The sequence below is a fragment of the Aplidium turbinatum genome, chromosome 4 (assembly GCF_918807975.1).
Source record: "Aplidium turbinatum chromosome 4, kaAplTurb1.1, whole genome shotgun sequence".
NCBI classification, from domain to species: Eukaryota; Metazoa; Chordata; class Ascidiacea; order Aplousobranchia; family Polyclinidae; genus Aplidium; species Aplidium turbinatum.
Genome location: NC_137475.1, coordinates 15,454,086 through 15,480,159, shown reverse-complemented (window position 1 = coordinate 15,480,159; position 26,074 = coordinate 15,454,086). Strand labels below are relative to the sequence as shown.

Genomic DNA, 26,074 nt, shown 5'->3' with positions numbered 1-26,074 from the left:
AAACACGAGTACCAGGCCAGTCTTCAGAAATTACTGCAGTGGTAGGCACTTAAACATAAAAAAATTGTTGTCCGACAAATTGTTCGTGAGCAATTGTTCGTAAAACAATTGTTCGTAAAATTAATTCTTCGTAAAAAAATTTTTCTTAAGGCATTTTTTCGTGCATGCAGTTAAAATTTGATGTATACGAAGAAATGCTTTACGAAGAATTGTTTTACGGATTTCATTTTACGAAAAACAGTTTACGAACAATTGTTTTAGGAACAATTGCTTACGAAGAATTTGCCTATAACCAAAAATTTAAAGTAAACAACGATCATGCTGCTAAAAGCAAAACTCAATCTATAGCATAAACATTTTATCACACCACGCATTCTAATCAGACCATCAGTTAAACTGTTAAATCATTAGAAGATTTCATGAAAAGTTTAATAACAAAGTTTTGTTTTGGAAGTCTTTGCTTAATCACTCGTATACTGTATATGACGTTTCGCTTAAATTCGGTTAAGTAGGTGCACTGGGTCTGTACTTACTACAAGCCGGTTATACTTAATAGCAAATAATTTGTTACACGCCATTTAACATAATTTGACTATCCTATTAATAAACCTTCATGCTTTCTTTAAAAAAAAAAAAACTGATATACTAACCAGTTGAAAAGGAGACCAAGAATCCTTTTCTTTGGTCAGAGCGGTCAGACCGAAAGGTGAGGATAATTTGTGGTCCTGGTGAGGTGAAAGTGATGTTGTAATATGTTCCAGCGTACTGGCCGACAGGATCACCAGACAAGTATGCTACCTGAAAAAAAAGACAAACAGGTATGAGAAGACACTGAAGACATTGAAGGTTATGTTACATACAATATTGCAAAAGTAGGCCTGCTTTAAAATGCAACTTTTTAACAAATGAAATTTGATCGTTATGAAGTTCAATTGTTAAAACTACATTATTCTAGTTTAAATATAAAAAATACAGTTTACTAAAGCAAAAAGCAATTGGAATCTACTTTTAGCTTGCACACACGCACAAACAAAAATATAAAACTACAGTACACCTTACTGAAAATCCAATTGCTCTTTAGTAAATCATAATTTCTTTTATTTTGATTAATGGACTAGGCATTTAGGCATATTTTCTAAAGGTATTCTGTTGCTTTTAGTGGTCAATGGTTCAGCGGACTAAAGTAGATCACAACACAGCGTAGTTTCAAACTGATGAAGATACTGTATTTGCTTGAATTTACCTCCACGAAATCGCAGCAAGGTTCTGTTCGAATTTCAACTATCTTCAGCCGAATACGATTTGTGATTTCTTGTGCTTGAACAGTCCAAATACAATTTGCTCTGGCATCATACGGCAATGGATAATTCGGAGAGGATATGAATCGTGTATCTCCCGATCCAATTGTGACTTCGTAATCACAGAGTTCTGCAAATTACTCAAATCAATGGCAACCCAGACAGCAAAATCAGTCGTTTTCACATTACGTCTGCAGACGCTGAATCAATGTAAACATGATGGGTTTTGCTGTATGGAAATAATAATACTGCACATAATTACAATGCTGCCGCTTATGAATATGAAATAAAGCTTTAACGAACGCGCTAAAATGGTAAGAACATTTTCAAGAAAAAATTTGCAAGCAATATTTTGTAAAAAGCATTATGATTTATCAAAATTTTCCATGCTTTTAAATTTCTACATAAATGACCTTGTGTGATAATCAAAGTGATAGCCTCTGGACACCATTCCGCAGGCTACGTGCGTAGCATTGTGATCTTCATAAATGTTTTTTGTATTAGATCAGAAAAGCATTTTTTGGTAAAACGTTGACACTTAAAACTTTTAAGAAAAGCATTTCTTCAAAGTTGTATTTCCATGTAAATAAATACAGTCTTTATAATAACACACATTTCGTGTTTTTAAACGTATTGGGATTCTATATTGCCTAACAGCATATTTGGTTTATTTAACACTTTGTTGTGCATTGTGAATTTACGTAGACTTAGGAAGAACAAATTTTTTAACGATGTGAACTGACCTGTGGCGGTTGTTGGTGCAGTTGCTGTTGTAGGGGACAGGGTGGGTGAAATGACTAAATAAAAAGTTCACCTTTTATTAAAACAAATATAGTAGATATAGGGAGGACATAATGTAACTTAATTAGTAATTTTAACATAATGTAACTTTTTTGAATGCAATTCTGTTTATCACCCGGCTTCAGGGGTTTGTTTGTTTGTTTGTTTTTCATATCTTTATCCTGCATTGCGGGAAAGCGGACTTGAGCGCTATGCATGGGTGTACGCCTTTCGACGTACACCTGACCCACGCTGCAGCTGACGGCAATGTCTGTTTCCTGTTGTCTAGTCTACTTATGACTTAAATTTAGTACTACCCATTACTCGAAATCGATCACTGGGTAGAGGCAATTATCGTAAAGTTTCTTGCCCAGAGAAACAACAGCAAGTGCGGGTAGTTGGAGTCGAACATGCAGGCTCTCGACTGCGAGCCCAACGCGCTAACCACTCGGCCACTGCTGCCGTAACTGAAAGAACTTCTTTTAATCCACGGATTATTTTATTGTAGACAACCAAAACGATGGCAAGATAACATTCAATCATGGACCGGACTCCACTTGACGACACTGGGCGAGTTGGCTCAAAATCGCCACTCTTGGAAGCAAATAAGCCATGTTGATGCACAATCTGCCGCATGCGGAGATAACGACTGATGATGATGATGATTTTATTGTATACAACAGGGTTGGGCAACCTTTGCATAGGGGACCAAATGAAGTAGTGAAAATGCTGAGGCCGGCCACAGCGATGCTTATTCAATAACATAAGAGTAGGAGAACAAACTTTTAGTATTTAACTCGTATTGCTTTAATATCAATCTATTCTCGTATTGTCTTTTTAGCTCTTTTCAGTTTGTCCTTTTTTGCGTACTTTAAGCTCCCTCAAGTTTACAGAGATATATTTAATTCGTCGTAACTGTCCTTGGAGAAACCGATCATTGAAAGTAACGGCCTTTTCTCTGCAATAACAAGTCTGCAATTACCATCAACCATTCCTTTAAAAATTCTCCTTCCACACATGCTTTTTACTGTCAACTTTGACATTGCGTAACTCGCTTCAATATTTTTTTTCACCTTTTGTGCAAATCTTTGTAAAGAATGCACACTGTTACTGCAAAAATTTTGCGAGTCTACAAATTTTATCGTGTCTTATCTTTTGCCCACTCAGCACAACTGTATGAGTGACACAGTTTTAATGCACGCACAATAATTTTACAATATGAATTTTGATGATGTACAATTGTACATAATACCTTCATAGGCCTACAGACATAGGGGTTAGTTCTACCAGTATTAGTGGTTAGTTTACAAGTCTTATTGTAACCTAAAAACACGTTGGTATATATAAGAGATATATAGCATAAATTGTATCTGGCCGACCAAGAAAAAACAACAGTTTTTAATGCGGTCAAGGATCGGATACATAGAGCAGTTTTGAATACTGTCGCGGGCCGCACAAAAGCTGCACGGAGTGCACGCAGACCGGATCCGGCGCGCGGCCGTAGATTTCCCACCTCGGGTATACAAACATAAAAAACTCCATTAACAAAGTGTGGCATTCACAACACATGAAAACTAGACAAAGATTTGAAACCAGAATTGGCAAGTAAAGTTGATTGTTTATAGTCTTTAATCGCATAGCGAATGCTTATTTTTTAAACTTGTTATGCTACAAATAACTGTTTTAATTTTTCATCCGTGCGCGTGCATGAAAAACCTGTAGGAAACGTATAACAACTGGGAAATATTGTAGGCTATAAGGCTTACAAGCAATGTATGGTGCTGAAATACTAAGCATTACGTAAATACGATGTAAAATTCTTGCTCAAGGACATGTCTCTACATTATTTACTGTAATCTGAGTGATTCTTCAATATGCTAGCATTTAAAATAATATTGCAAGTGTTTGCCTTTTCATGGTTGTTTTTACATACACTAACATTTCAATTGCATCATATTTTTTGAATGTATCTAAGTTTTATATCTCGTAGCATTCAATTAATTTTTACTACTGCACAGCGTGCAGAAGAGAACAATTAATTGAAAGACAAAAGAAACCAAAAAAATCAAATATAAGATTTCAATTTGATTATGCAAACTGGCAAATACAGTACATTACTAATCTACTGAATAAGGCACCTTCTTGAAATGTTGCACGATATCCTTCAAACTTTATGTTGGCATCTGATTGAAAGTGAATCATAAGCGACCTTCCCGTAGAATAGAAGGAGACTGGATTGGCAATACTTCCGTTGACACGCCCTAGGCTTTTGAATCCATCAAATATCTGAACTCCAAATACAGAAAAACAATAGCTTACACATTTTTCGTTTAACAACCTGTTTGAGAACGAAAAACAAAAGCGTTGCAATAAAAATAACTTTGCAATACCACAAACAAATAGTTGATTGATTGAATCTTTATCCTCGGACTGGAAAAGCTTCTTGCAGAGCTTAATCCCGGGAGTTTCGCATACTTGTAGAGGCTTTGAATCACTGACGCAGGCCCGGTCACCGAGATTGACAGAGTGAAGTTTCCGATTGTTGAAGTCTTGTTGCCAGGGAATTATTCCATCCATTAGATGCTGCTGAATGGAGAGCAGTCCTTAACGTGCGTTGCTCAAGCGCACACCCCGAGAGTCGATCCAGCGCCGCTATTGATCTTGAAGCTTTTTCGTTCCAGAAGTGACGCGCTAACCAATTGAGCTATCGGGGCGGATATCGGGGCGGGGCGGATATTAGTTGACAACAAATCAATATGATTGAATAGCATTATTCAGATAATACAAAAAACTTACAGACATATTAGATTCAAGGTTTTCGGCTAAATTATGCCTTCATAAAAAGATGAGCTATGAGAGACATTACAGTTTGCACACAAACAAGCCGAGTACAACAACCAACAAATGTAGCATTGATAAGAATAACGAGTGGTACTTGCAAACATAAACTTTGCTCTGTTTGATACGCACCAACCATCTTGGTACAAGTTGAAAATATTGAAAAATATCTTGAAATTGTATATGTTTAAAAATATACTGAAAATGTTTATGTTGAAAAAAGTAATTTACTGAATTAAAGCTGTGTTGATTATAGCTGTGTAGTTGGCTCATGCATTTTTTGTTTTTCTTAAAAAACGCATCCGATGTTTTAATTTTCAATCATTTAAAATTTACATAAATAGAGATGTTTTAAGCGACAAAATGAATGCAGGTTGATTCTAAAATTTAGGTTCGTTTTTGACCCATCTAGCAAAAATACTTTTTTGCCAAATGTAAAAAGCATTTTGCATGACTGTCAATACCTCAAAATAATCACAGCATGGTTCTGTTTTTCCTGTCAGTATCGTAAATCGGACAATCATTCTTTCAGAAGCTGCTCGTAAGTTCCAACTGCACTCCACGCTGTGAGGATATGCTCTTGGATAGCCAGGAGTCTGAAGATCTCTCGGCTCTTCAATAGCCTCCGAATCAAAACCACACAGAACTGAGTATTTAGAAAAAGTTGGAAAACGATTCAACATTTTGGGAACATTCAAAACTCGAGTACTTTTATAAGATGCTTTTTAGTCAGTGTAAATAATAATCTTTTATAATCATCTCTCAAGTAAGGTGAAAATAACTTTGAGTCTTAGTGTCAAAGATTCGAATTTTTTCGTTATTGTATTTTGTCTACCCATGGCTACCTAAAGATACTGCCTGATTTGTCACATTTTGCCAACTTTTGGCGACTGTTTGAATGAATTTTTCTAAAAAGTATATGTTTTTACGCTTTCTTTATTGTTTTTCCCAGATGACGCAATAAGTTTTAAAATTATCAGATGTTGAAAAACAAAGACAATTTGATTTCGAAAATTTTAGTCAGGCCGTTAATGTTTCAATAACAGTCTGATTGAGCGTTCTACTGCTTCCCCAAGGCAACAAAAGCTTTTATATCATTAAAAGACAGCAAAAAATGAAAACATCTCAGAAAATGTCAGTGAGACACTAGCAGTAACGGTAATCAAAATCTGAAAAATGTGACAAATCAGGCCTCATCTCCATGTGGCCATGGTCTACTGTAGCTATACATACTACTATATACCTACCACATCACGTTGGCCAAAACGTTTTAAAAGTTCAAATCCACCTGGTCAGGTTTTCTTAGTTTATGTGACACAAGCTTGATGTTGCCTGTTCTAAGATTATGAGAAAATAAATTAAAAGCCAAAAGCAGATTTACACTTACTTAAAGGAGGCAAAGTGAGTGCGTTGTAGTCCTTTGCAATTGACACTAAACAAGAAAACTGTTGTTCAAAACATTAAACTGTAAAACCAACTTCAGAATTTGCACTTAATCGGTAGCCTATGTTACTTATATATATGTTGAAAAGTGATTAATATTTTTATCAAAAATCAATTAAACAGCGGTAGTGTCATTTTATAACAAAACTAGTTTGATTTTATCTATACAGTAACTTATTACATTGCTACTGTACTGTAGTTCCTAGATGTGCTGTATTTTAAGTCGTGCATCTTATAGAGCAAGAGCTTTGGTTTTTAAATGCTTAATTGCTATTGTTTTTTCATATGATGGGCGTTTGAGTGTTGACCTGTCTGACTGCAGTACTTGATGTACCAACGATTAATTGTTCATGTGCCTATTGTGGTTATAATTGTATGACTGTTGTTATATTGCCAATGCATAAGTACTAAAAATTCAGGGAAAATAATATTTTGTGTACCAAGTGCAAAACTCACTGCTGCTAAATAAACTGTATTTATTGATTTTACAATCATGAACTGTATTGTAGATTATAGCATTATGTAACAAAAATACGGTTTAAAAACTAAACTGCAATCTACAGTATGTCAAAACTTTGGATAAGGTATATGTAGGCTATTGGCTTCGAAAGTTAACCTATGCGGCCTAAATTAGTATGTTATCAAATTCTTAGCACATACCGCAGTGACTTTAGGACATTTGTTAGAGCAATTTCATACTTGGTGTGAAGTTAAATAAATATTCTCACCACTTTTGAAAGCTGCTCGAAACCCTCCTCTGCTGACAGATTTATCGGACACAAATCGAACGGCCAGCATAGCATTAACTCCGGATTCGTATGTCTTTTCAACGTTGATTCGACCGCTCAAACGGTCAAGCTTTGTCTGGTCGTTGAATATCTGAAAATATTTGCTAGAGGAAGTTTTAATTTTTCAACTTTTTTTATCTGTTATTCTAAAAGTGCGTGTATGGTTTACCTCTATGTAGTCACAACAACTTTCTGTGTCAATCTCTCCGATTAGAAAAGATACGATCTCCCCTTCTTCTGGCAATATTCTCCAAACGCAATTAGCCCTAGACGGATACCGGATTGGATGGTCCGGTGATGTGATACTGCCAGTCACATTGGAAGCTCGAATGTCTGATCCGCAATTTCTATCTGAAGTAATATGAGACCTTGTTCATTAAAAAAGCATCAAAATTTGAATTAAAAGTTCTGTTTTTTTGGTCATAATTCATCTTATAGTTTTTTTCACAATATGATTGATGTCAACCATCAACAATTTTACTGAATTAGCAACAAGAGGTTGCTCAATTTACTTACCAACAGGAGGAAGACCAAGAATAGACTGGAAAGCCAACACTGAAACGGTAATACATTAATATTAATATAAGTAGCATTGGGAGTCATGAAGTCAAACTATTAACATATTATGTGAAACAAACTAAAACAAAAATCGCTTACTACCTATAGTAGTCTGTTCAATGGTGGCTACAGTTGTGGCAGGAATTGGTGTAGTAGTTGGTGGTAAAACTGAAATAAAAATGTACAAGATTAAAATATTACTCAAACTATTCATACAAGATTTTTAAAAATTTTATATCTTTCAATTTTCTACTTAGTATTTTGTAAAACGTGAAGTATGTCATGACAATTCATAGAAAATATCTAAACGGCTTGGCGCTTTGTATCTAAACGGCTTGGCGGAGTCGAACTCGCAGTCGAGAGCCTGCATGTTCGACTCCAGCCACCCGCACTTGCTGTTGTTTCTCTGGGCAAGAAACTTTACGATAATTGCCTCTACCTAGAGATCGATTTCGAGTAATGGGTAGTACCAAATTTACGTCATAAGTAGAGTAGACAACCAGAAACAGACATTGCCGTCAGCTGCAGCGTGAGTCAGGTGTATGTCGGAAGGCGTACACCGATGCATAGCGATCAAGTCCGCTTTCCCGCAATGCAGGATAAAGATAAACAAACAAACAAACAAACAAATACAAAAATGTAAAAGAAGTTGTAAAAGCATACTGTAAAGTCAACACAGTTGACTGAAAGTGTAATTGGCGCATACTTGACAACAAGCTTAGAGGTTAAAAATTAAAATTTATTTCGACTAATTTTGTTGCTTTTGTTGCTGAATATAAAACGATAAAATTGGCTTGTGCTTTTAAACCCGTTACTAAACAAAGCCTAAACTAAAACTTTCGTTATATATCTAATGGCGCTAAAAAAAAAACGGGTCAAATGTTATTTACAAATTCCTAGTGAATTGCCTAAACAATACTTTACGTCGGATGTAACATAATTAACATACATGATACATGGATAGAATAAAATACTAGTGCATGTACGATTTTAATCAAATGACATCGAATTCAACTGGACTCGTAAGTGTTTACACATATAACGAAACTAACAATAAGCAAAGTTCTACTTTGTCTAAACGACGCATGGAAACCAAGTTGTGATATGGTATCATCAGAGTGAAAGGAAATATTCAAGGTGGTAAAGTTTGAGATAAAGATCCTTGGTGAAGCTGTGGATATTGTCCCCGTTATACGAGTGGTGATGCCGCTCTCGTCAGATATCTATGACAAAATTTACATATAAGGCTATTGTCTTGATTTGTTGTGATGCGCCATGCAAACTTACAAGAAGAAGTGTAATAGCCCGGGAGACAGTGATTTTCTCGTCAGATAAAAATGTTACAAAATTCCGTTCATTTAGCGATATTTGATGGTATATGAGTATTCATATTCTGAAAGTCTGCATGACTGCCTGTGAGAGGTTGGCGATGGTGGGCAGTTATTATGACTTAAAAATGCGTTAGCCCATAATATATTTATAGAGGCTTTGAACTAGGAACGCAGGTCCGGTCACCGAGATTAACAATGTAGGCCTATATTTAAAGTTTGACAAAGATCCACAAAGCTCGCTTGTTAAAATGGTACTGTTGGTAAATTATTCCTTCCACGAAGTGTTGCTAAATGAAAAAACTTATCTTGAAGTGCGTTGCTCAAGACCGCTATTCGAAAGTATATGACGCTGGTTTGTTATTTTTGCAAATGCTTTGTTCGCAAAGTTGTGTTAACCAACAGCGTTATCGGGTCAGACAAAAATTGTTTGCAGTGCGGTTGTTTTCGAATAACTTACAAAGTACATAAAACAGATTCAAAGGATGCATTTCCTAGAAATTTTGTGCTCATCATAAATGCACGATAAAGTTCAAATAATATTTTATTATATATTATATTTAAACAACAATAATAATATATTGTAAAGAAACGGCTGCCGAGAAACAATAATAATATATATATACTATATAATAATTAATAATATTTGGACTTTGTAATACATTTACCTTGAACACAAAATTTCCAAGCATTACATCGTACGAATACTATTTGGGCATCTCTTTACTACTGGCTTGACTGGGCGTGTAGGCTAGTTGTTCTCTATTACGTTAAATTTTTTATATATGCAGTCCTACATGAAACAGAGTTGCAAATAATTTTTTTAGAAAGTTTATCTTAAATTCATAAAATGTAAAACTAGTTATTTAGATATATGGAAAAAGTTGAGAAATTTATCTGTAATTTTATTTCAAAACGTGTTGCTAGGTAACAGTGTGGTACCACGTTTCAACTATGATGAATAAGTATAAAATCTACAAAAGTGCTCAGTAAAATACAAATTGTTAACTTTCAATCTATGACTAAGATTAAGATCAAAAAGATAATTTATTTACAGCCTCATTTTTAAAAGCAATTTGCACCAAAAATTGACAAAGATGAATTGCTTCTGTAATTAGCGATAAGAAATTGTCGAAGTTGTTTTTATATAATTACTGTGTAAACGATAACAAAAAATGTGCGACATAGCCGAAACATTTCGAACTTCGTCGTGAACTTATCGTAGTTGTGATCACAAGCCACAGCAAACAATTTGCTATGTCTTCTTCATGTGAATAAAACATGAAATATTGAATCGGCAGCTAGCACATGTCAAGTAACTTGCTATTCGAGCTCCACTAGGATCATATGGTTTTATTTTTGTATCTTTTACATTGCAATTGATAGACGATCGTGCTCTCCTCTTTTATAATAAAAGAAAGTTTCGTAAATAATTTATCGCGATATACATGTACCTGGTTTGGTTTTGAAATAAGTTTTGTTGATAACTTGCACCGATGTGCATATGCACTCAGCGAATTCGACAAGAATTGTGCACCCCCCCAGCTAAAAACTTAGCCCCCTACATTCATTGCTTTGGCGCCGTACCTGTAGCGCCGACACGTGCATGGAAACGTAGGATGGCGCTTGATACTATATTTAATAAAAAAAAAAAATTGCTATTACAATTGCTTTTTGCATCATAAATATAACACCAACAACAGACGTTTTACTCAATTATGATTGCTTGCATTAATACAAACTTTCCCCTAATGGGAAATTGCCTTCCCTCCGCCAATTGAGAACTTCCGTTCAAGTAGATTGTTTGTGGTGGGAAGTAATAAAGTTTATAACTATTCATGACCAACTGTAGGCCTATATCAATTGTAAGCATAAACACTAACACTTAGCAAAAAATGTAAGCAATGTACACAGTCCTAAATCACATAAAAACGTTACAAGATCACAAGAATAATTGAGAAGTTGAATCTATCGATCTCATAAGTATTTTTAACAAAGCTTCTTGTGTTTTGCGTCATCAGATAATCAAGTTGTTAAGTTGTGAAATTCACTGACATGGTATAAAACACGCTAATTCTTAAAAATAGCTTTTTTTGAAACTGTTTTCTTAAAATGGCTATCCGCCCACTCTCTTACCGTCAGATAGTCGCAACATGTTTCTATACTTGCCACAAAGATAGTGAATTCTATCACCATCCCTGGGCTAGCTGTGATCTTCCACGTGCAGTCAACAGATGAAGGGTATAATGAAGGCCAGTTAGGTGAGTGAAGATCTTGTCGAGACTCTTGAGCAGTGAAATCTTCTCCGCAAAATGCTGAAAGTATAATCGTTTATTAATTAGTTTCATTTGATGATTTGATTATCATGGGGCTGAGACATGCCTTTACAGATGTACTAGGCTACTTTTGGTGCATGACAGACTATGTTTTTTGAACAACGATGAAATAATTTATAGCACACTGATTTCAGTTTTTTGTTTCTTTAGTGTCACGCAATAGAGAGACTAAAAAATGTAGGCTACATGACAAATAAATTTATCATGCTGTATAATTCAGTTTGTTTTTCTTACGTATTTTGTTCACAATAGCAGATAGGCTACGCTCTTAACAAAGGAGTCAAACAGAACAGTTTAGGTTTCCACATGGCTATCTAAAGATACGGACTGATTTGTCACATTTTGCAGAAATTTCCAGATTTTGCCAACTTTAGGCGACTGTTTAAATGAATTTTTCTAAAAATTATATTTTTTCGCCTTCTTTACTGTTTTCCCCAGATGACACAATAGGTTTTAATATCATCAGATGTTGAAAAAAAAAAGACAATTTGATTTCGAAGATTTTAGTTAGACTGTTAATTTTTCAATAACAGTCGGATTGAGGGTTTTTCAACTTATGTTTTCTCATTTTCTACTACTTCCCTAAGGCAACAAAAAGCTGTTATATCATCAAGAGACAGCAAAAAGTAAAAACATCTCAGAAAATGTCAATCAAACACTAGCAGTAACGGTAATCAAAATCTAAAAAATGTGACAAATCAGGTCTCATCTCCAGGTGGCCATGGTTTCCATTAGTTATTTCGTGGGCAAATTTGTTTTTTTAACGCATTGTTTGATAAAAAGCAAATTTTAGGAACCAAATCGGCAAAAATCGTTTTCTTTTTTACTCCATACACACAGTAAGACTTATTTGTCACATATACAGTAGTATACAAAATGTTTTTAAAAGAATAAAACAAACTATATGACGTAGTCTGCAACTACAGTATATTATACTATACAGTAACAGGTGCATTGTCGATTTCTTGGTTAGAATGCATTGCCTACTGACTAATTCGATATTTATTAGCTTAAACAGCTCTAAATAAAAACAGTTTGTACACAAAACAATAAACACTGCATGACGCATTTCGAAGTCGACTACCCAAAACTTGTGAAATAGCGCGTTAAAAGATATCTTCACGAACGTTTTTGACGACTTGACAAAGCCTGATACAAAGCTAAAGATATTTTAAAAGAATCCGAATAGAATTTAAAGCATGCACAAACAAGGAAAAGTAAAATTCATCTTTTCATTAAAAGACGGAACTAAAAATTGGTATGCTATTAAAAGTGGTAATGCCATTGGGATAATTTATAAAAAGAAAAATTGCAGTACCGGTAATCACTCTTGTTGGTCATGTGAGTGTCTATGATGATTTTTACGTTTCTTTATTAATGGACCGCATGTTACAATTTCTATTGCGTTACATTAATAGATTGGTTCCCAAATAATTCCTAAACGGATTGATACCGCTTCTTTTGAACATAATAGTACGATGCTTTGTGTTCCAATAGACTTACTCTTTTGACAAATTTTCAAGCTTTTCCAACAATTTCTCGGCCACGACGTGTTTGCAAAAAAATGTACGCTACTAAAATAACCCAACCACACTACTCTTGTTGTTTTGTACACGTACAATGGCAGAAAGCCAACACTATCATGTGTGATAGAGATCAAGTTTGATTAATCTTGGCACTAATGCCAAATTAGAAAGCAGCTTGATTAAAAAACGACTATGACTATTTTCAACTTGGCCTTTGCGTATGCCTTTCCTTTCTGTTGTAACCATTATTTCTCTACCTCAGTGATTCCCAACCTTTTTTGCTCATGGCCCAATAAACTAGGATGATTTTGGTGGTGGCCAATTGAGCTATACAATGGAAAACATAAAGTGACAATAACACAAAATGTTAATTAGCAGTTTGTTCACACAACTTTAATGAGAAGATTGCTGTTGCATCTTGTCGCTTTGTGTTTTTCATTGAATATTTTGAATCTTGGGCTCAGTCGATGAAAGTACGCAGCGTATGTCGTCTTTAACATCAAGTAGGTTGCGCTGCTTGAATGTCACAGTCAGTAGGGATGAGATAAAATTCTTCGAGAACTTTCGGTTCTGCTGATGATGTTGATGCATAGGCTACACATGTATGATTGACAGACTGAAGGGTTTTGCATTTAATTAGACAAGTAAGACACGATCAGAAAGTGCCCAGTATCCCGCGATGCACTTTGCTATTGCTTTGGTCAATTAACATACTAACTCCGTACATGGCCTAGTTACCGCCGGAATGAATGATGGTGTGTTCTTCCCGAATGCTCTTACCAGCTCCTTTCCAACGCATTTCACTTATTCCCATAATGGAAATGTCCATGCGCTTCTTTTCTGCGAGTAGGTTTTCTAATTGTCCAGGTTTTGCGAGGGTTTTGACATTCCACCTTGTTATTTTGATTCTTTGGTTGGTGTGGGCAGTCGCTGAATGTCTTCAAAAATTTTTAATAAGGACAAACCAAGATTTTGTAAACTAAGAACTATGGACAATTGATCGTTGTGCAGACTCATGGTAGCCGACGCCTTATTCAGGCATGGCCGATGATGATGATGAGGGATGAGAACTTGAGAAGGCTGACTCACACATTCACACAACCATGTGGTGGTGAAAGGCAATAGTTTTTGTAAGACAGTTTCTGCTGATACGTAGAATTGTAGATACGATGAGCACACTCCAGTGCAGAATTTAGTGACTGAATTTATGATGATTAATATGAATTTGTTATTTTGATTTATGCCTTGCTTGGTGGCCCACTGGAAACAGCGCCTGAAAGCAGCGTCACTGGAAACACTACTGGGTCGTGGCCCACCGGCTGGGAAGCACTGCTCTACCCCAATCTCCAAATAAGACAAACAAAATTTGCTTGTCAGACGTAATAAAATGGCTATACGCAGTGGCTTTAACTTTAGCACGTGATTTGTTAGTGGCCCAGTTTGATGTTGGAAGAGATGTTATTTATTCAACATTAGTAGCCTACTCACATATAAGTTCAAGTCCTGGATACGGCTTTTGATCAGGAACTGAAAGTAATAAAAAGATATATTACTAGTTATCTGTGGTGATAGCCCTACTTCATTTCCGTTTTATAAAGTTTCATGAAGGGTAGTTACCATTCAGGTTACTTAAATTAATACAAAACGGCAACAGTCTGCTCTAACATTTCCAACAGAAATAAATCACTTTCTTTAAGTTTAATTGCTAGAAACATACCTCCTCTGAAGACACCTTGAAATCCTCTTCTGTTAACACTTTTATCTGAATGAAAAACAATGCGAAATCCTCTATGTGTGGAGGAGCTGTAAGTATTGATTATCCCTTCTAAATTGCCACGCAAACGAATTACTTGTGTATTTTCCTCCCATATCTGAAACATCAAACCGATAAAAGACGATAAATTTTATGTAATAAAGATAGGTGGTTGGAAATCCGAGGTCAATGGATTACATTTGCTTGAATTTTTGAAAGAATTATAGGGTTGGATTAAACTTTCAGATTGACAAATGGCTAGAAAAACACAAAATATCACATGAAAGCAAAACCCTGGAAATTCAATTGCAAAAAAAACTCTAAGTTCATACATTCTATATAAATTTTAATCTATCATTTTTTTTCTTTTTCCATTGAAGAAAGAAAATTTTATTGGAGTTGCTATGGGATATATTCATTGAGGACAAGGACAAGACCTAACCGTTGCCAACATTAAATGTTCTTCACAGTCAAATAATACTATTTCATACAAACTATAGGTATCTATATCATCGAAATAGTGGTATTATTACACTAGTTACAACAAAATTTGGTGCATTAAATACTACAGTTGTTTTGAGGCATTTATATTTGGATGGATTATTCTGAAAATGACATCGTGTTAACTGAACGATTCTGTTTAGCTTTCATCCCAAGTTCAATTAAGTACGTTTCATGTTACGAAAGATCTGGTATCTTGACCACAATAGGAGACGATTTATGTCGTGTGTGGTGCGACATCGTAATGAAGTCCAACCATATCTACAATTGTTAATGTCTCGCAGTGGCAGTCAAGATGTATTTAAGCCAACCTTATAGCAAGAAAGTATTCAAACAGGTTGATGAGTTACTTATATTAGAGACTTGCTGTAGATTGTGTTGTTGTTTGTAACATTAAAATAATTCTTGAAACGGTTGCGGATCGACATAAACTTTTTTTTAAAATCAACGATTATTTCCCCTCTGATACTTTTTGATTTAAGTTTAAACATTTGACTAAGTCAATTTTAAATCAACACTTCTTTAAGCTACGCTTCGGCAAAAAGATTTCCAATAAGAAGAGTCTTCTCTTTTTCCTCTGCTAAATGATTCAGGCATGCACTTTTTTACATAAAAGTTAAAAGAGTTTTACAAAGAATGCCTAAACTCATTACAAACATCTCAGTCATAGTCATAATTATTCTTGCTCGTTAAGATCTCAAACGATATCTACCGTAGATTGGTTACAATGCACAAAAGAGTTTTTGTTATTATCTGTTTTGAAAGTATTTTTATTCAAGTGAGTTAGTTTGCTGAAAACTACAACCCAACATCGAAGCATGTTTTTCGGCTCACACAACTTACCTCAATATAATCGCAGCATTGTTCAGTATGGACTTTTCCGATAGTAAATTGAACAATATTACCAATGTCTGTACGAATGTTCCATTCACAGTCCGAGTTACTTCTGTACAAACCAGGTATTTCTGGGAAACTTAATGGTCTAGGGTCGCCAGTCGCCAGAGCCTCAAATCCACAAGAATTGGGTGCTTAAATATTATTTTTCGAAATATTCAAATCGTTATGCGATTAACCTCAAAGCGATTAGAAAGTTTTAAAAATCTGCCGTCAATGTAGTAAATTAGCTGTTACTTAACATTTATTTGTAACAAGAAACTGAGCTTTATATGATCAATAAGATGATTTAAGACTTTTCTGAAAAGCACAGAAACACAGATAAAAATTACTACTCATTTTAAGAGTTACAAAAAAAGAGATCCATCGATTTCGTCTTTGTTCTATCACAGATATCTAAGTTGCAGCATGCAGCCAAACACTTTGTGCCACTGCCCCATAGCAATGATGATAAAAAGAAACTTTAAATGCATCATCTCGTCACGACGATCCATCTCCAACTTTATTTATTTGAGAATATTGTAACTTGAAGTCTAGCAAGGACATATAGGCTATAATATAGATGAAAGTCTTGGTGCAAAATATTGAACTTACAACGATTTATTGCTACGACGGAGATTGGAATCGCTGCTGTGGTAGGAGCATCAACTAAAATATGAAGAACAGAAATACTAAAACAGTATTTTCATTAGATTTCATTCAAATACAGTATGTTTACCTATCAGAAAGGAATGAATTAGCTGCGCGCAATTTAATTATGTAGTAGCTATGCAGTATATCAATAAATACGTTATTCATGACGCACTTATAAGTAGGTAAGTGTTAAGGTTCTTCCCAAGAGTGACGAAAAGTTTAGTACTTTTTAACAGATAAACGAGAAACTACAAATCAATTCAGCAAATAATGAGCAACAACTAGCAGCATAGCTAATATCTCAATACCTCAATAGAAATTCTGCCAGTTAAATCAGCAGACAACATTTTTATGCTACAACAGCGTACTATAGCTTAAAAATCAATCTTAGTTCAAAAATTAATAATGTAGGCAAACAAACCAACAATTTCGCAATCTTTCACTGTGGTAAAGTTGGATAAACGGCTAGCTAGTGCAAAGCAACGCATTGCAGTAATACATGAATTAGTTTTTTAATACTTATCAGTTAGCCCACTTATCAGTTGTCTTACAGTTTGTATCTCACCTAGTTTGTTTATGGCAGCAATACAATCATGAATGTTTACAAATAATAAATGCTCAAGAACTCACTTATTGCTTGGTAGGTAAAACGAAAACCCCGGTATTGTAAAGATCTGTCAGACGCAAAGTTGATGGCAACAAAGTTGTTTAAAGAAGTCACTGTAAATGCTCTTCGAATGGTCCCAGACAATCGTTCTATTTGTGCCGAGGAGCTTTGAATAGCCTCTTGTGAATCGTAGATCTGGAAGCAATTTCGGAACTAAATAGTCGAAAAGTAAGTTTTTCGATAATAGTTTTTAAATAAAGGCACTCTGCATAGTTCAGGACCACACCATGAATGTTAAAACTTTTAACTTCAACGCTAATGTTATGAAACATCTGGAAGCAACATATCGTCTAACGATGGTTCCTTTAGGTTTCTGCTAAGTGAAACGACGTCTCAACTTCAAGAGGAAGACTTAAAAGGTTTTCACAGCCTGAATTTGCATAAATGACAATAGCGAAGACAAATGATATTTTGGACCCAGTCAAAAAACTATGCCTTTAAAATGAACCTTAACGGATCCGATAAATGATAATGGCAGCTATAAATACTGTACAGTATACTAAGGTAAATTTAGTTTACTGATTCGTTCATCTCAACATGTATCTTAATATATTCAGCACAGTTAATTTATAAAAATTGTATTTGAATAAGAAAAGTTCAAATTAATATTGACCTTTACAGCCCATCTAAATAGTATAATAAATAAAGAGTGGCACAATAAGTGGATGTATTCAAATTTATTGTGGAGCATTCTAAAGATTATTGACTTCATTTACACATCTCACTATGTCACTATGTGACTCACTATGTGACTATGTCACTATGTATACACATCTGACTATGTGACTGACAGTCGAGTATAGTACAGTATTGAATTTTTTTTTTTTATTATTATAAAAAGAAAACAAGCAACACAATCAAACAATATTTAAAAATGGATGTTTTAAAAGTTTTAAACCAAAACTTTAACTCGATCTTCTACAGAAATTTAGCTTTGACCATTGTCGCCACATTGGCAATAAAAGCATGGTCATTAAACAAGAAGCATTGTTATTGAAGTCAAACATTCGCAAAACGTACAATACCGGTGTCTTTGTATTTCAAATTTTAAACTGCCCTAAACAAATTTGTTTTGTCGCAGCTCTGGTGCTCCAACAATTTTGTTTTCTAAATCCGCTACTGCGCAAAATAAAACAATAAGTTAATATGATCAGTCTCTATTGTATTCCTGTTTAATATTGTACTGTTAAATTTCGTGTGTGTATTGTTTTTTATTTTGTAATGTATACAATATATATTTGCGTTCAACTCCGACACCGTTCCATGTCAAATAAGCTATGACACCACACGGGTGTGGCAGACTTGATGACCAGTTCGGTCCTTCTGCCACTCCCATCATCGTCAGCAAACATTAAAACAACCTAGTTCACATTGTAATCTTGTATTGTTTTTCCACATGTGCTGTTGATGCAAATAAAAGAACTTCTCTCTCTCTCTCTATGTTTTATTTTTTAATTATTTTTGTTAAAAGCGTTGACAATTGACTAGGCTTATAAATAGCCTATACTAATTTTAGTTGTTGCTGAAGCAACTTACATGTTTTCAAAAAGCATAATTCGTCAGTCATTTGCTTTATGCAATGAAAAAGCAGCCTCATGTCTCATTCACAGACAAGAATTTTTTTTTGTCTCCCATTATAAGTGTTTATTTTGGTGATCCACTTTTTGGGTAGGCTATATTGGATGCTTATCGGAATCTCTACTTGTGTACTTCGGTGTGTGCTGTCTAGTCAGATAAAATATTTTACAAAATATTTCCTAGTGCTTTGGCAATTAACGATATTTAGCTCAACTAATAGCCCGATGCAGGAAGATTGTTGTAGGATATACTGCAGTCCTGTGCAGGCCCGGATTTAGAGGGGGGCAGAGGGTGCAGGTGCCCCGCACCCCCCCTTTTGAAGGCCCCCCCCCCCCCCGACGTGGAAAAATGTGATTTTGTGTTATTTTTTTCTTCTTCTCTCAGCCTTCGAAGTTTCTGCAAAATGCTGTGCAGTGCAGTGCAGTGCTGGATTAATGCTACTATACAGGCGCAAAAAAAAATTTTTCACGGGGCCCCCCGATCTAAAGTGCCCCGGGGCCCTCATCAGCTAAATCTGCCCCTGGTCCTGTGTAATTGCAAAAGTTTTTCTTTCAAGTTTTTGGTTAGACATTTGTAATCTCTGCCATATTCCTCAAATGTAGCCTTCAACGTTTTAACTCTAAAACTTTACATTACAGTACCCATACAGAAAAAATCCGTCATTTTTACATGGATTCAACCACTCTAGCCGTTAAATCAATGTACAGTAAAAATGGCCGATTTTGTTATCTGGGTATGAATTGATGGATATTTGTCAGTTTTTGTCACTAACAATAATCAAAAATATTATCAATTAGATAAACTTTGGAGTAGATACAAACAAGGCTATGGTCGGCAATTGTTTTTCCCCAGGCTATATAGGAAATCGCTTTAAAGGACATGTAATTAGTGCAAACAGACGGCTCTGCATACAAATGTTAATTTGACGCAAACGTAGCCTATAGCCGCTACAACGTGTTTGGTTTGGTTTGAAGTTTAAATATAGGATACACTGCAAAATTTTTAATCTAGAACATCATCCCACAGAAGAGGCGTTAATTTTATATTACAGAACTTAATCTACCATTGAACAAGTCTTGTCAAGAAAAACTGGTTTAGTAGAAAACCTTCAGTCATATGTGAGGTCACAGATCTTCGGCGTTATTTGTTTTCAAATTTACCTTTTCTGGTATTTGTTCCCTGTATTGTAAAATAACTTGCCTGATTGTGATTACCATACAAAATATAAGAGCGTGAAACATGTTTGGGCTGTCTACAAAGCACGTTTTCTGTCTATATATTTTAAACATAACCATTCATATGAATTAGGCCTATACTTCATTTGATCGTTTGGTATCTGTTGTCCAAGAGGGTTGCGAATCCATGTGTCTACTATCCACAGTACAGTAGATTTTAAAAGTTACTATCACATAATAACAAAACTGCTTATTATCTTTTGCTTGAAAATTTCACTAAATACAATATAATTTTTTAAATTATAAAATGAAGAAAAATACAGTAGTCTACAGCAGTGCGGTCTTAGGGTATTTCGGGCCCTGTGCGGAATATGCTTTGCGGGCCCCAATGACAATGGTCCAATTCAGTAGCGTAGCTAGGTATTTTGAAAGGGGAGGGGGGTGGTTTGACGATCGGCGGGCGAAGCCTGATGTCGTGATCGGCAAAGGCGACACCCAGCGGCGGCGGGTCTGGGGGCCCTCCCCCAGAAATTTTTGAAAAAGTACTTTGAATTTGGGGCATTCTGAGAGCATGTTCAACAAAAATTTGGGTATGAATATTACGGTACTGCAAAATGGTGCTGTCCGGTGGCATAGCAAAAGGATAAGATCATTCTTTCTTTGGCATTTTTCTGAAATAAATCTCTATGTTGAGTCTGGATGCAACTTATTTCGTCCCCTGAAAAATTCGTACTCCGATTTCGTACCCTGAAATCAGAGTAACAAAATCAAATTTCGACCTATTTCGTCCCCTGAAAAGATCGAGAAAAATTTTGAAATGTTTGTGGCAACTCCGATCAGCGACTTCGGCTCTGTTGTTTTTTTTTCTCGATTTTTTCAGGGGACGAAATAGGTTGCACCCGTTGAGTCTCTATGTTTTCTTGTTGCTAATTCACTTGTTGAATTTTTCCATTAGAAATGACAAAATTACTGCATTTTCTGAGTAAATTGCGGGCCCCCTAATTTGCGGGCCCAGTGCGATCGCACGGTGTGCACAACTGCACACCCCAAAGACCGGCACTGTCTACAGACTCTACAATAGTGATTTTCAACCGGTGTTTCTTGAAAGATCGTCAGGTGTTTTGTTAGAAATCTATGAGTTTGACAAGTGTTCCATGGAATAGCGTTCAAAAATCACAAGAGCTTCACGTTTGTCTTTTTGCTATTCCTGTCTGAATGTCAACTTTGTACTCATCCAAACAGGCCCAAGATACCGCACTGAGAAAAACTGAAAGTGCATAAATTGTTGTAGTGTTGTTTATTTTATAGTATCATTATAAATTTTCATAACTTATTCAACGTTGATTTGTTAACGTTCTGTTACTTTTCAAGGTCAAGGTTATTGGTTAGCATCTATTTTATATTGTGCTGCGATTGCTCAAGAAATCTCACATAGGCTGCATACCTAGGTTCGCATTCTGCAGGTAAGTCAAAAATGTGCTTTCTCTTTACGTTGTCGTGTTTTGTCACTTTAATACTTCGTGATGCTTTTTCTGGTTTTGTAAGACTTGCCCAGAGAACAACCTGCTAAACTAAACGTAAATGGTAGGCTAACAGTTTAATAATTAGGTTATACTAGGCCAAGGGTTCTTAACCGGGGGTAAACTTACCCCTGGGGGTAAATTTCACCTACCGAGGGGGTAAATTTACTGAATCATAAATTAAAGCAAACTTCATTTTTTTAGTTATTAAAAAACTGGTAGTGTTGCACTCGATTTTGATTCAAAATTTATGCTTAATGTAAGTTTTCGTCTTTTTCTTTTATCTCCACACAAGTAGACTACCAGTTTCATTTCAGCAGCTTATGTGTGCTACATTTTTGGAAAAATGGATACTGGCAAACTGGAAAAAATTGATAATTTCTTTCAACAAAATAATATATCCTTGAATAATGTGGGTTCACTTTGCACAGACGGTGCCCCATCTATGCTCGGTGCTAAGTCTGGCTTCACAACTCTGGTGAAAGAACGGAGACCGAACATCATTTCTACTCACTGTGCCCTTCATCGACATGCACTGGCAAGTAAAACCCTTCCAGAATATTTGAAAGCAGTATTGAAGCATGTGGTTGAATGTGTGAATTTTATCAGGGCACATGCTCTTAATCATCGTCTTTTCAAAGTGGTTTGTAATCAGATGGGGTCAGAACACTTTGTTCTCCTTTATCACACCGAAGTTCGGTGGCTCTCTATAGGGGTCTTGTTTTGTCTCGAGTTTTCGAACTACATGGTGAAATCGAAGTTTTTCTTCGAGAACGCAAATCCCCGTTGAGTAAGCACTTTGGCGACAACAAATTTATTGGTGCATTGGCTTACTTGACAGGCATTTTTTCAAGTTTGAACCAGCTCAATATGCAAATGCAAGGAAAAAGTGTTACCATTATAGCTGTACATGATAAAATTCAGGGCTTTCATACAAAATTAGATCTGTGGAGTAGAAGAGTTCAAAAAGGAATTTACACAAATTCTCCAAACGAGATTTCTGACCTCGAAGTCGAAATATGCCAGCTTTTTGCCGCCTTAAAAAAGAACTTTAGTTTGACGGTTACTTTGAAGGTGAAAGTTTTAACAGTAGGCTACTGCTCTTTGGATAACTCATCCCTTCGAAGCCAAGTTAGAAAGTATTGCTGACGATGATCTTTGCAAAGATGAATTGATTGATCTTCAATGTTCAACAACGCTTTGTTCCAAATTCTTATCGTGCAATGGTGACTTTTCCAAGTTGTGGTGTGAATTAGTCGAAGAGTTTCCTACGCTGACTAAGCGTACATTTGAAGTTATTATACCTTTTCCAACTACTTATCTGTGTGAAGCAGGGTTCTCTTCATTGTTAACTATTAAAACAAAACATCGATCTCGCTTTGTTCCCAAAGACGACATGCGAGTAGCTCTTTCAACGACTGTTCCAAGAATCTCCAAAAGTGTTCGTGGAAAGTAAGCACAGAAGTCATTTGAGTAGACATTATTTTTCACAGGACCCCGTCAAGATAAATCCAGACAAAAAATGATGTTTTGCATTTCTTCGCATGGTTGATTGGACACGATGATATCACAAGGGGCCACCAAAACGGTGGGGGTAAATTTTACTTTTTTTATTCGGCAAGGGGTAGGGGAAGGGAAGGTAATTTGATACACTTTTAACATTTTTGCCTGTTAACTGAAAATTACGTGACACAAACTATTGATTTTAAGCTGAAATGAAAGTCTGATCCCTTACACACTTTTTAAAAACATTTTCACTTTTCTATTTTTGTTACTTTTTTTTTAATTGAAATTTTAAAAACGTCACTCAAATGTATCAATTTACCTTCCACGGAAGGTAAATTGATACACCCGGAAGGTAATTTGATACAGTAAAGCTAATACAGGAATCCCCTTTGACAGCAAAGCAATAAATGAAAATTTAATATGTGGTTGGCGTACTTGGGTGCAAGGACGACTGTTGAGGCCCATGTGTGCGGCGAAGCTTCTGCAGCGAAATGGACATGGGAAGGATCATTGGCTAGAGTTCTTATTCAAGGGGAGAGCATTGCGCTTTTCTCATTTTTTGACAGCAGACAGCGTGTAGGCCTACGAAAGCCTATATAATAGTTGTTTCTCAAAGTAGCAGGTCTTGTTAATAAAGAATAACTTATTAAAATCAACTAGATCAATGACAACATTTACTACAGTCACAAAAAAGAATTTAATATACTGTATCAATTTACCTTCTCCACATGTATCAAATTACCTTTTTCAAAAAAAGTTATCAAATTCTGATTTTTGTGTGCTCGCATGCACATTGCAGAAAAAACGTGACATGCCCTTGAAGCTTTATCAATGAACTGTCAAATGAGTTTGGTTTTATCTTTCAGAAACTTTTTTTTAATTTTCCAGACGAAAATAATCATGAGTTAAAAATTTTACGAAAATACTCAAAAAACACATTTTTGCAATTTTATGCCATGAAAACACGAGTTTGCTGCATGGTGCAATTTTTGTAGGCATTATTTTCACAGATCTTCCACCTAATAACAATATTTTTGAGTAATATTATTTGTACACTTCTGTAGGGGGGGTGTATCAAATTACCTTCCGTTTCAAATTACCTTCCCTTCCCCTAAACGAGACAAAAAAGGTTAAGAACCCCTGTACTAGGCCTACCATATTTTCTTCGCCTAAAAAGAGGACACGTTTCGCCAGCAAGTAGAATTTTACGCTTGAAGAATTTTTTGCATGTTTTTAGATTACAGTAGGCTACTGTATAGGCCTACGCAGCAAAAGTTACCAAAAAAAAACAAAAAAAAAAAACAAGAAAACAGATTGACTGAACGTTTAACTTATTTTTTCTCATTTCTAGTGCTTCCTTAAGACAACAAATGATTTTATATTTTGAAAAGTCAGCAAAAAGTGAAAAAAAGACCTAATTTTTAGACAGTTTCAGTCAGACAGCAATGATCACAAAATCTGCAAAATGTGACATATCAAGCACGACCTCTAGGTCAAGCCTTAACTTTTTTCAACAAGGAATGGTCAGCCTTAACGAAGTTGTTAAATTATTTGCTAGAAATACGAAAACAGTAGGCTGCACTGTGTGGAGGCCTTGAACCACCGACACAGACCCGTTCACTGGGATTGACAGAGTGAGAAATGGAGGGGGTCTGTGAATTCCTTCACTCATGAGTTGCTCCTGAACGAACAGCGTTGGAGTGTGGAGTTGGAGTGGAGCACTTTTAGACATTCGTTTCGATTTTTTTCAAGTAACAAACGAGCTAAACTCAGTTGGTAGGCTAATCAACAACGTCTACAAGCGTTGTATCAATATAAAACGTATGTAGGTAAAAGAATAATTTTTTTGTGAAAGTGTGAGCATGGCCTTTAAAATGTCGTTTAATATCTTACAATGAACCAGGCAATGAACGTTCAACAACAGTTCCATAAAATGCGCCAATTTCTTGTAGAATTTATAAATCAACAGGTTAAGGCCACATTGGTAGCCTATACAAAATGTTTAGAAAACAAATAGCCAACAAGCCGTCGCTGAAACGTCATCAAGCAATATAATCCCGTTGAAAATATAAGCATGAAAACCCAAACTGTCAAAAAAGAGGACATTTGAGCATTTTTTAGTGTCCTCCGAGGACAATTCATTTTTCTTGATACAAGAAGACAAATCCTCTTAAAAGAGGACATATGGTAGCCCTAGGTTATACACCTGGACAATCTTGTTTGGAAGTATTTTCGCTAAATTGCTAAAGAAATATTGCTAATACGGTTTTATAGTGGTTTATTGTTGTTTTAAGTGAGACGATGGATAAGTTGAAAATGATTTTCTCAACTGCTTGGTGTAGGACAATAGGCCTAGAAGTTGAAGTTACACCATTCATTAAACATTTAAAGTTTATTCTGACCGATAAAACTGACTTTGCGTATTAGCCTACGTAACATCACAATGCCGTTGTAGATTCACATTTATAACATTATATAATTTGGTCCAAATGCTATGAATGACACAGCGGATTGACAAAACACGTTGCAGAAATTTAACGTCAACCATCAGAGGAAAATTTGTTTAATTGATAATTGTAGGCCTAATGTCGTTTGGTTTACTTTGGGCTGCGTTACATTCAGTCTGAATGTATTTGGGTTTAAGTGTAAGAACTTGCGTTAATAAAATAATGACAGTGAAGTAATTCCAGTGAATGAAACATTATTTTGATTTTGTCTAAGTTCATCTTTGTATTTCAGAAGCCTTATACAAAAACAGAGTATGCTTTCCTAGCATTGGCCAATCAAGTATTAAGACTTTTTCATTCGTGACTCTGCGAGTGGAAAATCAGGCAACAGTACTTTCTTCTCATAATCTCAATCTAGCGTTTCAGGGATAGTTGTGAAGAAGATCCAAATCACGCAAGGAGCATTGAGCCAAGATTTTGGTGGTTCTGAAATCTGAAAAATTGG

General features: G+C 35.5%; 1 protein-coding gene across 1 annotated transcript; it reads right to left on the bottom strand.

Moving 5' to 3' along the window:
* Positions 1 to 645: 645 nt before the first annotated feature.
* Positions 646 to 24,854, bottom strand: LOC145768936 (tolloid-like protein 2). Its single transcript, XM_082580538.1, has 18 exons — positions 24,705 to 24,854; positions 17,307 to 17,478; positions 16,638 to 16,691; positions 15,993 to 16,177; positions 14,613 to 14,766; positions 14,384 to 14,422; positions 11,170 to 11,348; positions 8,775 to 8,928; positions 7,808 to 7,873; positions 7,664 to 7,702; positions 7,317 to 7,498; positions 7,088 to 7,238; positions 6,304 to 6,348; positions 5,381 to 5,562; positions 4,217 to 4,364; positions 2,042 to 2,095; positions 1,244 to 1,428; positions 646 to 798 (listed from the first exon to the last, which is right to left on the bottom strand). The coding sequence occupies exons 1-18, from the start codon at positions 24,852 to 24,854 to the stop codon at positions 646 to 648; spliced, it is 2,292 nt and encodes a 763-aa protein (XP_082436664.1).
* Between the last annotated feature and the right edge of the window lie 1,220 nt (positions 24,855 to 26,074).